This window comes from Myxocyprinus asiaticus, chromosome 24 (assembly GCF_019703515.2).
Source record: "Myxocyprinus asiaticus isolate MX2 ecotype Aquarium Trade chromosome 24, UBuf_Myxa_2, whole genome shotgun sequence".
NCBI lineage: Eukaryota > Metazoa > Chordata > Actinopteri > Cypriniformes > Catostomidae > Myxocyprinus > Myxocyprinus asiaticus.
The window spans coordinates 1,415,001-1,430,350 of NC_059367.1; the positions used below are offsets into that span (position 1 = coordinate 1,415,001).

The 15,350-nt window shown below is 37.3% G+C and overlaps 2 protein-coding genes across 4 annotated transcripts in view; one reads left to right on the top strand and one right to left on the bottom strand.

The window, feature by feature from the left end:
• Positions 1–4,277, bottom strand: part of LOC127414551 (rasGAP-activating-like protein 1) — an 80,653-nt gene extending 76,376 nt beyond the window's left edge. Inside the window, exons 1-2 of the mRNA XM_051652657.1 lie at positions 3,684–4,277; positions 3,505–3,561 (exon numbers count right to left, since the gene is read on the bottom strand). Of these exons, the coding sequence (XP_051508617.1) occupies positions 3,505–3,561; positions 3,684–3,748 (122 nt within the window). The 5' untranslated portion in view covers positions 3,749–4,277. The remainder of the gene's footprint in view (positions 1–3,504; positions 3,562–3,683) is intronic.
• LOC127414591 (fatty acid binding protein 1-B.1-like) overlaps positions 1–15,350 on the top strand; it is a 932,240-nt gene that overhangs the window by 242,800 nt on the left and 674,090 nt on the right. The window lies entirely within an intron of this gene.

Genomic DNA, 15,350 nt, shown 5'->3' on the forward strand with positions numbered 1-15,350 from the left:
GGACACTGTAAAATAAGTGTTACCATTGTTTGTTATTTATAACCAGTTAGTAATTTATTCAGTTGTGCAGAGATACGGTAAAACTCATTTGCAGGGCCTATTTATCATGAATGCCTTAAAGTGATGCTCCTGTGAATTTTCTGCAGTTCTGGTAGTATTTAAAATGGACTAAATTGCCTTTTCTATGTCTTGTCTTTCTGTGCTCTTCTTTAGGTATGAAGCTGAGGAGTCTGTTCAGGCCCAGGAATGAGTGATTTTTATCCAGATTCATTTCAGAGATTTATCCTGTCTTTTTGTCTTGATGTAATCACAGTGTTTCCTCTATATGCATTTTGCAGCGGTGCTGCGGCACAGCTGAATTACGAGCGCCACTGTTGGGACTGCCACATGTTCATTTAATATTCTTGATGCAACAATGCCAGCCCCAGTCAGATGTGTGCTTTCTACACTGCGAAGTCACCGCATAACAACACAAGTCAAACTCGCTTCGGTTCAAGTGGCCTGCAAGCTTTCTGAAACGTAGGATGGCGATGGATCGCAACATTTCACATTTCACTGAACTATCATTTAGCGCTTTCCTAGTGAATATTAATGAGCCTTCCCCTGTCATCTGTATGTTTTGGAGCGCATTTTGCTCTCTTCAAAAGCGGAATGAAACAGCGCTACACGGATCAATTATCAACACGGCTTAATCATAGCAGCACGAGGGCAGAGCAGGTGCGGTAACTCGCGGACTGGCCTAAACCGAACAGACTATTTTAAACGCACTTGTGAACCAGTGAGATGCGTGGCGGGGATAGCGAAACCCGTTTGAATGCGGTACAGAATTGTCTGCTGCAAAACTCTTATGTCTCAATGATTAAACTAGTCCAAACAGCCCCCACATTCTAAACAACACTGACAAAGAAAACAGGAGAAAACATACATCAGAAGACTTTTCAATTCACAGATCACAGTGCTTACAAACCTTTACCACTGGTTTACTGCAGTAACACTAACTGCACTGTACTAACTATGGCAGCTGTAGCAGAAAACATTTCTACAGTATTTAGACTGCTGTTTTTTCATTACAAAAATACCATAGTTCTTTATATAGAATCCATAGTTACTAACCATGGTAGTGAGGACATGAACTATTACAAATATCATTGTTAAAACTATGGATACTATGGAAGAACTATGGTGCATTTTCATAATTATGGACCAAGCCATCAGTTCTCCATCTGTAAGAAGACTGTAGGAAAATGTTGTTTTGTTTGATTATAGTGATTGTAGTTTAATTAGTAGCAGCCTGATTAAAGGAATCTGTAAAGATGACCCAACTTAATCACACTGTCAGAATATTTCAATTTAGCCATATAAAAATTAGTTGTTAATTTTTTCGACAGATGTTACTGTTGTAAATATCATCATTTTCATCTGCATCAGTGCATCCCAACCTCAGAATCAATGCAGTACTGTCACATGTGCATTTCAATGCACATAACATGTAATATTATTTGCACGGGTGCTACCAAAGCAGGTGCTGGTGTCACATTTTCAAATGGCCCTTTGAGGGCACAAATAAACCCTGATGTGGCCCAGGCTGACTTTGAGTTGTCACCCCTGTTTTAATCTATTCTTCGACCAAAACATGTTAATTCGGGTCAGGCGTTGCGGGCTTGTGATCGCGCGCTCAACAGCACTGCTGCTGAAAAAACCCCTAGGGGAAACACTGAATCAACTTTAATAAAAAAATATAATTTACAGACTAAGACTTTGACTTAGGCAATATTTTAAAACAATTTAAATTATATATATATATATATATATATATATATATATATATATATATATATATATATAATCAAGCTTTTGACACTTGAGGGACTTGTACACAACTATTACACAAGGTGAAAACATTCATTGATGTTCAAGAAGACAACACACTACTATATGCATACTATACTTTAATGTAAATATCTGTAATGTGGATTCTGAAGAGCAGTGCTAAATAAAAGAAATCTGTTATCTCTTATGTTTGTATAAATTATGAAAGGGGTGTGAACATTTATGAGACAAAAGGGAATGCAAACTTATCTTCTCAACTATATATACTGTTTATTAAACCTCAGATTAATGGGTTATCAGCTGACTTCCTTTTCTTCGGCTTTCTATCTTGTTTCTGAACAGCAATCTAAATTGAGCAAATCTGTGATTTGGCTACTAAAAACATCCTTAATGTTTCAATTTAGGAGCCAGTGGCTCCTAAGTCATTTTTTTTTAGTCTGGAGCCCTGCAAAAGCCCCATATAAGAGGAAATAATAAGGGGCCATTGTGGGTCCAGCAAGATCACCCATAGGGGCTCCATAAGGGAATATTATTGTTAGCACCCATTTGTTACTCAAGTGGGCCCATATAATGAACATCCACATGGGCCCCACTTAGTGCCCACAATGTCCCCATCTTTTGCCCACATGGGCTAACACACATGGGGCCCATGTGGAGCAAATAGACAATTTTTTCTGGGCCCCATTTGGGTTGCCCATGCAGGGCCCAAGTGACAGCCCATCAAAAACCCACATGGAAATATTGTCTGGATATCGTACAGAAACGGTTGTCAAAAACAACAGCAGTAAAACAGCACCCCCAACTGACAACTGTTATGAACTACATGGCATAAAAATGTCATTAAGCCTCAATAATTCTCTGCAGCTACAATACTATGAGAATGAGCAACATAATTGACAGGTCAAAAGCGTTGTTTGCTGTTTACAGAGTCTAGAGCGGTCCCAGAGACCGGTGAGATATCTTACGACACTTATTTCAGTAATATCTTTCAGGGAGTAGGATGAATACACCACATGACATTTTTAAAGTTATTGAATCAGTTTTGTTTTTTAGAACATGCTATAAAAACAACATGTACTTAAATATTACATGTCTGGGGGGTCTGGGTATCTCAGCGAGTATTGACGCTGACTATCACCCCTGGAGTCGTGAGTTCGAATCCAGGGCGAGCTGAGTGAATCCAGCCAGGTCTCCTAAGCAACCAAATTGGCCCGGTTGCTAGGGAGGGTAGAGTCACATGGGGTAACCTCCTCGTGGTCACGATTAGTGGTTCTCGCTCTCAATGGGGCGTGTGGTGAGTTGTGTGTGGATCGTGGAGAGTAGCATGAGCCTCCACATGCTGTGAGTCTCTGCGGTGTCATGCACAACGAGTCATGTGATAAGATGCACGGATTGACGTCTCAGAAGCGGAGGCAACTGAGACTTGTCCTCTGCCACCCGGATTGAGGTGAGTAACCGCGCCACCACGAGGACCTACTAAGTAGTGGGAATTGGGCATTCCAAATTGGGAGAAAAGGGAATAAAAATATATATAAAATATTTCTAATTTTATCACCTCAGACAACTTTATTTGTCAGTGACACACACACACACACACACACACACACACACACACACACACACACACACACACACACACACACACACACATTCAGGTGTGAAATTGACACTCACCTGACCACGATCTCATTGTCAACTTTGACAATGCAGTATGGATCACTGGTTCCAGATCTTGACGAAAACAAAAACAACACCATCAGTTCAACATTTGAGAGTAATAATTCATTAATAAAACCTCACATTTTCCGTTTCTTTTGTTAATATCATCACGAGTAAACCAAAGTGACACTTACACATCTTTAGCGGGCAGATTTCGTCCCTCAACGATGCGAAAGTACAGAGAAGTGTTTCTGGCCATGATCGATCAGACTCATGTCAGTTATGATCGCGAAGCGTTACTCATCGACGTTCCTGCGGGTCGCGGCGCGTCAAACACACACATGAGCGGTTCAGGGGTGTAGTGACTCAATGGTTCAAGATCTCAGCTGGTCACAGAAAGATTGAAGGTTCAAACCCCAAAGCACCCTTCATCAAAACACTTGAAGTTACTAGAAGAGAACTAAACCTGTTTTGAGTGAAACACTTGTTTAGATAAAGCCGGATGATTTAAAGATAACGGTTTAATATAATTATTAATAGAAATAACAACAACAATAATAATAATTGCTGTCATCTGTAGAATAAACTACATGATGTTAAGTGATGCTGCTGATCCACACCGGGGTTTTCACACGCGCTTCATCAGTCCAAATCCACGCGTTAATCCAAATCAGTTTAATTGATCCCGTCTGTCCACCTAATCAGCTATTCATCTATGATGTCATCAGTTGCCTATGTTTCAATAGTCATTATTATATATGATCTAAAATCATCAGTCACACATTGCATTGCACACACAGCCCGTGAGCGAGTCGTGATGCTTGAATCTCTGTTGTCATGAGATGATGTTGAAGAAAGTCAGTGAGTCTCAGGTGATGAGAAACTGTGTGAGCAGCGATATCTAGTGGTGAGAACCGCGCAGTGCCATAGAAACCAAAGAATCATCACCATCACAACATTTTGATGCGAAAAAACGTCTAGAGCATAACATAACATAATAAATATAACATAAAATACAATAACATAACATAACATAATATATTATAACATAAAATAACATAACATAATATAATAAACATAACATTACATTACACAATATAATATAACATAACATAACATAATAAATATAAAATAATATAATAAATATAATATTATATAAAATAACATAACATAACATTACATTAAATTACATAATACATATAATATAATATAACATAACAATATAATATAAAATAATATAATAAATATAATATAATATAACATAACAATATAATATAAAATAATATAATAAATATAATATAATATAACATAACAATATAATATAAAATAATATAATAAATATAATATAATATAAAACATCATAACATAATATAATAAATATAATATAACATAACATAATAAATATAAAATAATATAATAAATATAATATTATATAAATAACATAACATAACATTACATTACATAATAAATATTAAATAATATAATAAATATAATATTATATAAAATAACATAACATAACATTACATTAAATTACATAATACATATAATATAATATAACATAACAATATAATATAAAATAATATAATAAATATAATATAATATAACATAACAATATAATATAAAATAATATAATAAATATAATATAATATAACATAACAATATAATATAAAATAATATAATAAATATAATATAATATAACATAACAATATAATATACAATTATATAATAAATATAATATAAAACATCATAACATAATATATAACATAACAGAGCATAATATAATATAACACAAAAAAAATAACATAATATAACATAATATAAGAAAATATAATATAATAGTCATAAGTCAATAATTTAGCTTACAGTTGGTAAAACTAATATATATATATATATATATATATATATATATATATATATATATACACAGGTGCATCTCAATAAATTAGAATGTCGTGGAAAAGTTCATTTATTTCAGTAATTCAACTCAAATTGTGAAACTCGTGTATTAAATAAATTCAGTTCACACAGACTGAAGTAGTTTAAGTCTTTGGTTCTTTTAATTGTGATGATTTTGGCTCACATTTAACAAAAACCCACCAATTCACTATCTCAAAAAATTAGAATACATCATAAGACCAATAAAAAAAACATTTTTAGTGAATTGTTGGCCTTCTGGAAAGTATGTTCATTTACTGTATATGTACTCAATACTTGGTAGGTGCTCCTTTTGCTTTAATTACTGCCTCAATTCGGCATGGCATGGAGGTGATCAGTTTGTGGCACTGCTGAGGTGGTATGGAAGCCCAGGTTTCTTTGACAGTGGCCTTCAGCTCATCTGCATTTTTTGGTCTCTTGTCTCTCATTTTCCTCTTGACAATACCCCATAGATTCTCTATGGGGTTCAGGTCTGGTGAGTTTGCTGGCCAGTCAAGCACACCAACACCATGGTCATTTAACCAACTTTTGGTGCTTTTGGCAGTGTGGGCAGGTGCCAAATCCTGCTGGAAAATGAAATCAGCATCTTTAAAAAGCTGGTCAGCAGAAGGAAGCATGAAGTGCTCCAAAATTTCTTGGTAAACGGGTGCAGTGACTTTGGTTTTCAAAAAACACAATGGACCAACACCAGCAGATGACATTGCACCCCAAATCATCACAGACTGTGGAAACTTAACACTGGACTTCAAGCAACTTGGGCTATGAGCTTCTCCACCCTTCCTCCAGACTCTAGGACCTTGGTTTCTAAATGAAATACAAAACTTGCTCTCATCTGAAAAGAGGACTTTGGACCACTGGGCAACAGTCCAGTTCTTCTTCTCCTTAGCCCAGGTAAGACGCCAGGAGTGGCATAACAAGAGGAATACGACAACTGTAGCCAAATTCCTTGACACGTCTGTGTGTGGTGGCTCTTGATGCCTTGACCCCAGCCTCAGTCCATTCCTTGTGAAGTTCACCCAAATTCTTGAATTGATTTTGCTTGACAATCCTCATAAGGCTGCGGTTCTCTTGGTTGGTTGTGCATCTTTTTCTTCCACACGTTTTTCCTTCCACTCAACTTTCTGTTAACATGCTTGGATACAGCACTCTGTGAACAGCCAGCTTCTTTGGCAATGAATGTTTGTGGCTTACCCTCCTTGTGAAGGGTGTCAATGATTGTCTTCTGGACAACTGTCAGATCAGCAGTCTTCCCCATGATTGTGTAGCCTAGTGAACCAAACTGAGAGACCATTTTGAAGGCTCAGGAAACCTTTGCAGGTGTTTTGAGTTGATTAGCTGATTGGCATGTCACCATATTCTAATTTTTTGAGATAGTGAATTGGTGGGTTTTTGTTAAATGTGAGCCAAAATCATCACAATTAAAAGAACCAAAGACTTAAACTACTTCAGTCTGTGTGCATTGAATTTATTTAATACACGAGTTTCACAATTTGAGTTGAATTACTGAAATAAATGAACTTTTCCACGATATTCTAATTTATTGAGATGCACCTGTATATATATATATATATATATATATATAGGGTTGGGAGGGTTACTTTTGAAATGTATTCCACTACAGATTACAGAATACATGCTGTAAAATGTAATTTGTAATGTATTCCGTTAGATTACTCAAGGTCAGTAACGTATTCTAAATACTTTGGATTACTTCTTCAGCAATTTTTTAAATTATTTTGACTAGAAAAACTGTGCCAGTACAGTTAGACAAAATACACGTTAAAAATACATTCTCTGAAAAACCTAGATATCTTATGCAGTGTTGTTTCTAAAACAAGATTAATCAAACTGATCTTGTTTTAAGGATTTTTAGATATTTTTACAGGAAAACAATACAAAAATTATTATCAAGAATATGATTTTTGCCCTAATATCAAAGGTCTTACTAGAAAAAAAAAGAAATTATGATCCAACGTGAATTTTCTTGATAAAAAAATTTGATCGTGCCTGGTAACATGTGCATGTAAAATGGCTAGAAATAGCATTTTAGCTTAGTGTAAAGCTGACAATTTACACAAGGTTTATTTCTATTTCTTCTGCTCCAAACTTACTTCAAACTTACTTCTCTGTCTGCTCGTATGAATGTAACACATCATAAGAAAGTGTTTCACCGCTGTTCAAATGCTCTTTGGATCGCATCATTTATATGTATAAATGTTTTCCATCTGGAAGGACTAAATATTAAATGGAAAGTAAAAATGGCAATAAAATGCAAAGTAATCTCTTCAGTAATCAAAATACTTTTTGAATGTAAATGTATTCTAAATATCAATGATATAAATTGTATCTATAGTGGAATACAGTTACTTATATTTTGTATTTTAAATACGTAGTCCCATTACTTGTATTTCGTTACTCCCCAACCCTATATATATATATATAAGGCAATTTCATTGTATTTTATTGTTACACCACATTTTATACATACCCAGCAGTTTTTAAAAGTCCTTTAGAAAATATTAAAATATATTTTAAATATATTAAAATTCTGTTCAAATCTCAATTAAATCCTATACATTACAATATGATTAAAAAAATAATATAGGGAAAAAGGAACCTTATTTAAATGAATTTAAATATAATTTTACTTTAAGAATGAAGAGAAACATGAAATGAAAAGTTTAGGTGAGTAAAATGTAAGAGCTGCAGTGTTTAACCAGATGAGTTTTAATCAAGTAAACTCAGGCATATCAAAGGGCAGCTCTGTGTGTCGAAGGACCCCAAGACACTGCTACTGCGCATGCGCAAACATACCATTCAAAACAATCACATTTAAACTTAATTTATCTTTCAAATTAAATAATTTTACATCTTATGTATCAAACAAACATTCAGATTTAAACTTAATACAGGTCAAACATTCATCTTTAATCTACTGTGTGCTGGGAAACAGAGCAGGTAAGAGTTTAATAGGGTTTGATCTGTTTTAATGTCATCAGATGATGCAGCTTATCAAAACAATGAGTCAAGCATGGTACAGTGATTCATTTTACCATAGTAAAGGGGTGATTTTACCATAGTAAAGGGGCGATTTTACCATAGTAAAGGGGTGATTTAAAGGTGTGATTTTAGCATAGTAAAGGGCGATTTTACCATTGTAAAGGGTTTTTTAAAGGGGTGATATAAATGGGTAATTGTACCATAGTAAAGGGGTGATTTAAAGGTGTGATTTTAGCATAGTAAAGGGCGATTTTAACATTGTAAAGGGTTTTTTAAAGGGGTGATATAAATGGGTAATTGTACCATAGTAAAGGGGTGATTTGAAGGGGTGATGTTACCATAGTAAAGGGGTGATTTAAAGGAGTAATTTTACCATAGTAAAGGGCGATTTTACCATTGTAAATGGGTTATTTAAAGGGGTAATTTTACCATAGTAAAGGGTTGATTTAAAATGGTAATTGTACCATATTAAAGGGGTGATTTTACCATAGTAATGGGGCGATTTTACCATTTACCATAATAAAGGGGTTATTTTACCATAGTAAAGGGGTGTTGTCTGGCACAACATGAAGGGGAATGAACAGCAATATGACTAAAGGTTCCAATATTCAATTGTGTATATCTATACATAGATTGGACTCAAGATGGTGCCGAGTATGGCTGCTGCGTTGCGAGCTCCGACACAACATTGTAGTTTTTTGTTTGTTTTGTTTACAATTCTTATGTTTTTTGTCTTGGATGTTGTCTGCCTTATTGTCTATGACAGACAAACACTTTTGGACATTGGTTCTGCAATTACACACCGTAAACCGGACTTCAGATTCATCAATGCCGACCCGCTGTTTACAAACACACCAGCGGAGCCCTTTGTCTGAGCAGCCTGGCCGCGGAAATGCAAAAGGAAAAGGGGAAACAGAGCCGGCGTTCTCATCAGAGTAAGATGTTGCGCAAATCGACCCCCGCTACCCAGTAGTCTACTGGCAAATGTTCAGTCTCTGGACAACAATCTCTGAGAGCGCGGATCTTTTTCCAGTGAGAGACGAGGGACTGCTGCATTATCACCTTACAGAAACTTGGATGTCTGCGGAGATTCCAGACTCAGCCATTGAACCCGCGGGGTTCTCCGTGCACTGAGCGGACAGAGCGAAAGACCTCTCAGGTAAAAGCAGAGGTGGTGGTGTATGTTTTATGATCAACAAATCCTGGTGTGATCAGAGGAATGTACATTCTATCAAGTCTTTCTGCTCTCCTGATCTGGAATTTCTCATGCTTCTGTGTCGACCATTCTGGCTACCGAGGGAAATCACAGCGGTCATTATCACTGCTGTGTACATTCCGCCACAAGCCGCCACAGACTGGACACTCAAGGAACTGTATGGGATTATAAGCAAGCAGGAAACCGCGCACCCTAAGGCCATGTTCATTGTGACCGGGGACATTAACAAAGCCAATCTCAAATCAGTTGCACCAAAATACCACCAACACATTAGTTTTAACACACGAGGGGACCGGGTTTTGGACCATTGCTACTCTCCCTTCCAGGATGGCTACAAATCCCTCCCCCACCCACCATTTGGCAAATCGGACCACTCTTCCATTCTGCTTCTGCCCGCTTACAGGCAGAAACTGAAATAGGAAGCACCCACCCTCAGAACGATCCAGTGCTGGTCGGACCAATCAGACTCTACGCTACAGGACTGTTTTGATCACGCGGACTGGGAGATGTTCCGGTCCGCCTCTGATGACGACATCGAGCTTTACGCTGATAGCGTAACATGTTTCATCAGAAAGTGCGTAGAGGACGTTGTTCCGACCAAAACAATACGGATCTACCTGAACCAGAAACCTGGGCACTTGATGCGCGGACCTTCGCTTTTAATTCCGGGAATGCGGAGGAGCATAAACAAGCCAGTTATGCCCTCCGAAAATCAAAACAGCAAAACGTCAGTACAGGAACAAGATTGAAGGACAGTTTAACACCACCAACTCTAGAAGCATGTGGCAGGGAATTAACATCATCACAGATTTTAAAGGGAATAAAAACTCTGCCATGAACACCGCTGCCTCTCTCCCAGATGAGCTAAATACTTTTTATGCTCGTTTCAAGGGAAATAACACCGCCCTCACGGAGAGAGCTCTCGCGGCCGAAGCTACAGTGGTTAGTTCACTCTCCGTCTCCATAGCGGATGTAACCCGATCCTTCCGACGGGTGAATATCCGCAAAGCCACGGATCCAGACAGCATTCCGGACCATGTCATCAGAGTGTGTACGAACCAACTGGCTGGTGTTTTTATGGACATTTTCAACCATTCCCTCTCTTTGTCTGTAGTCCCCACATGCTTTAAAACGTCCACCATTGTGCCTGTACCAAAGCAGTCCAAAATCACTTGCTTAAATGACTGGCGTCCTGTTGCTCTGACCCCCATCATCAGCAAATGCTTTGAGAGACTAATCAGAGATTACATCTTCTCTGTGCTGCCTCCATCACTGGACCCATTGCAGTTTGCTTATCGCAGCAACCACTCCACTGATGATGCCATTGCATCTACAATACACACTGCTCTCTCCCACCTGGAAAAATACTTATGTGAGAATGCTGTTTGTAGACTATAGCTCAGCATTCAACACCATAGTGCCCTCCAAGCTTGATGAGAAACTCCGGGCTCTTGGCTCAAACAGCTCACTGTGCAGCTGGATCCTGGACTTCCTGTCAAGCAGACGCCAGGTGGTTAGAATGGGCAGCAACATCTCCTCATCACTGACCCTCAACGCTGGAGCCCCGCAGGGCTGTGTTCTCAGCCCACTCCTGTATTCCCTGTACACACATGACTATGTGGCAACACAGCTCCAATGCCATCATTAAGTTTGCTGATGATACGACGGTGGTAGGTCTGATCACTGACAATGATGAAACAGCCTACAGAAAGGAGGTGCACACTCTGACACACTGGTGTCAGGAGCACAACCTCTCCCTCAACGTCAGTAAGACAAAGGAGCTTGTGGTGGACTTCAGAAGAAAAGACAGAGAACACAGCCCCATCACCATCAATGGAGCACCAGTGGAGAGAGTCAGCAAGCTTCAAGTTCCTGGGTGTCCACATCACTGAGGAACTCACATGGTCCATCCACACTGAAGTCGTTGTGAAGAAGGCTCATCAGCGCCTCTTCTTCCTGAGACGGCTGAGGAAGTTTGGAATGAACCGCCACATCCTCACACGGTTCTACACCTGCACTGTTGAGAGCATCCTGACTGGCTGCATCTCCGCCTGGTACGGCAATAGCACCGCCCACAACCGCAAAGCCCTGCAAAGTGTGGTACGAACTGCCAGACACATCATCGGAGGTGAGCTTCCCTCCCTCCAGGAAATATATACAAGGCAGTGTGTGAAAAAAGCTCGGAGGATCATCAGAGACTCCAGCCACCCGAGCCATGGGCTGTTCTCACTGCTACCATCAGGCAGGCGGTATCGCAGCATCAGGACCCGCACCAGCCGTCTCCATGACAGCTTCATCCCCCAAGCAATCAGACTTTTGAACTCTTGATCTCCCACAATCAAAATACATCAGCACTGCACTTTATTACTCTTACTCTTATATCTCACACCGGACTGTCATAAATTATATTCTCTCATAACAACACACTGGCAACTGACAGCCTGAATGTCAATACAGTACAACACAACCTACTGTATATTTTATATATACTATATATACAATTTTTATTGTATAATGTGTATTCTATATTGTGTGTATCGTATACTGTACATTGTATGTTATTATTTGTATATTGTGTTGTGTGTAATTATGTGTATATTCGATTTTAAATTGTGTTGTGTAAATCTGATGTTTATTGTAAATTGGTATATGTCTCATCACTGTCACTATGTTGTTCGGAATTGCACCCAAGAATTTCACACACTATTGCACTTGTGTATATGGTTGTGTGACAATAAAAGTGATTTGATTCGATTTGAAATTTACACTGATCTCTATATGCAGATATGTATTTTCAGTTCATGTTTAAGGAAACTGAATTTAATACAATTATCCACACTCTTTAGATCATCCTATTTGTAGTTTTGTACATTACTTTAGTCTCAGTGTTACAGTGAATTATTTATTTGTTTACTGGTACTTTTGGTAGAATGTTGGCACTATAAATTAATTCAAACAAGCTATTATTTTGCTTTTAGTCTAAATAATTATAGTCGAAGTTCTGTAGTTCATAACTAGTCTTGTCTAGTAAATAATGAAGAAACTTTATTTTTGATATGATGGTTAAGATGAATAGTGAATAGATATAATGATAGTAGTTAGTATTACTTTAGTAGATACAGGCTGTATACAGTTTTATTGTTTTTTGCCCCAGTAAACAAATGCCTTTATTTCTGTTTATACAGGCTGGATGTGTGATGGACTTATACTGCAGTGTGAGTGATTATCAGTATGATGCGACCAGACAACAAGAGAGACATTATTACCTGCTGTCAGAACTACAGACACTGGTTAAGGACCTGCCCAGGTACACACAGTACATCACAATCACATTATACATCCAAAAATTGTTACATACAGATTTTATTGCCTCCTACGGAAGCCGTGAACCACACTTTTTTTAGGTGTCTTAATGCCTTCCTATAATGGCGTTTTGGTGCCACGTAAAAAGAAAAATAAACTAAGATTTAGAGAATAAAATCACTTTTTCATCTTTTGCACATCAGCACAAAGTTATTATTGGGATCCGGACACTGCAGCGTTTATGAATTGAATTTATTCAGGAGAAAGAACCAGACAGACGTTCGTGCAGTCCCGCTGGGTGTGGCTGATGCTTGGGCTGGGTTTCCCGAAGCTCTAAGTTGAACATTAGTAGCACTTAAATTGTACTTACTACAGCAAGTTTCCCAAAAGCATCATTATCTAAGTAGTGCGTAAAAACGCTTGTAAATTAACTAGAGCCATAAACCGCTCTAAAACCCATTAAGTGCAACTACACATATTGTTCTTGCGTCTTTACAGTTTATCAGATACAAAGGGACATTTAATAAATTATATTAATACATGTTGATCATTGGAAAGCCATTGTACATGGTTTCAGAGGATAAAAAAGTGAAAAAATTGCATTGAAATCAATAGGCAGTCACCGCAGTCTGTGCATGTGACATGATATCAGAAATAATGATGTGCAACATAAGGGGCTCTCACATAGCCTAAAGTTTTGTTTCTTTGGCTGGGACCTGAACAGATGCACAAAGAACAGGATTAAAATGATGGACATTAGTAGGCTGAACAATAGAAACAAAGACACACACTTGAAGAAACACACTTTATTATATTTTGAAGAACAGACGACAGAATGATGTAATCATATATGGCTATATTTTTTTCGAAAAATATCATGAATATATTTCTTTCATATCGCCCAGCACTGTTGTGCACTTGTAGCCTGATTGCCATTATGTAGCATGCAATTTGAGACTGCCAAGTAAACAGACTAGGACTATTTGAATCATCCATTGGAGGGAGGAGGAAGAGGGAGAATAAATCATTCATTGCACACTCTTACCCTCCTTTGTTAACCATATTTTAACTATTTATTTTGGCCTATTTAAGTTTTAAACTGCAGAGTCACATTACTCACATATGTCTTCTAAGCAGATCTGTTCAATAAGAACATATTCTTCTGTTGCCATTATAATTATGCTTTTTAAAGAAGCCCAATAAAATGTTATACGGTACTGTACTATATGTCATCTATCTTTAGACCTAATTTACACCTATCACGTCGCATGCACAGACTGCGGTGACTGCCTATTGATTTCAATGCAATTTTTTCACTTTTTTATCCTCTGAAACCATGTACAATGGCTTTCCAATGATCAACATGTATTAATATAATTTATTAAATGTCCCTTTGTATCTGATAAACTGTAAAGACGCAAGAACAATATGTGTAGTTGCACTTAATGGGTTTTAGAGCGGTTTATGGCTCTAGTTAATTTACAAGCGTTTTTACGTGCTACTTAGATAATGATGCTTTTGGGAAACTTGCTGTAGTAAGTACAATTTAAGTGCTACTAATGTTCAACTTAGAGCTTTGGGAAACCCAGCCCAAGCATCAGCCACACCCAGCGGGACTGCACGAACGTCTGTCTGGTTCTTTCTCCTGAATAAATTCAATTCATAAACGCTGCAGTGTCCGGATCCCAGTAATAACTTTGTGCTGATGTGCAAAAGATGAAAAAGGATTTCTTTGTTGTTAAATCTTATTTAACTAAATCAACTACATCCATTTCTTGCATTGATGAAGCTGCTGGCTCAGCGTTCTGTCGTTGTGATAATGACGCCCTGTTTCTGGTAATTTTGACTTCATTCTCAAAATATTACGACTTTAATCTCGTAGTGATATTCTCGTAATTTTAATTTAATTCTCGAAATATTATGACTTTAATCTCGTAGTGATATGACTTTATTCTCGTAATTTTAACTTTATTCTCGAAATATTACGACTTTAATCTCGTAATGCTACGACTTTATTCTCGTAATTTTAATGTAATTATCGAAATATTATGACTTTAATCTCGTAATGATATGACTTTATTCTCATAATTTTAATTTAATTCTCGAAATATTACGACTTTAATCTCATAATGCTATGACTTTATTCTCGTAATTTCAGTAAGCATGAAATCTTATGCTTACAAGGTGACAGATGACAGCTGTGATACTTGGATCTTTTGATTTATGGTTGTATAATACTCTAACAAGAATGTTTTGCAAATCTTAATCAAGGAAAGAAACATATATATTGTTTAAAAGACTACCAGGGCTCCAGACTGCGACTATGATCGCAAATGTGACCAAAAAGAAATGATTGTGACAATAGTTTAAAATCTAGTCGCCACTGGTGACAGTCGGGTTGTGTGCG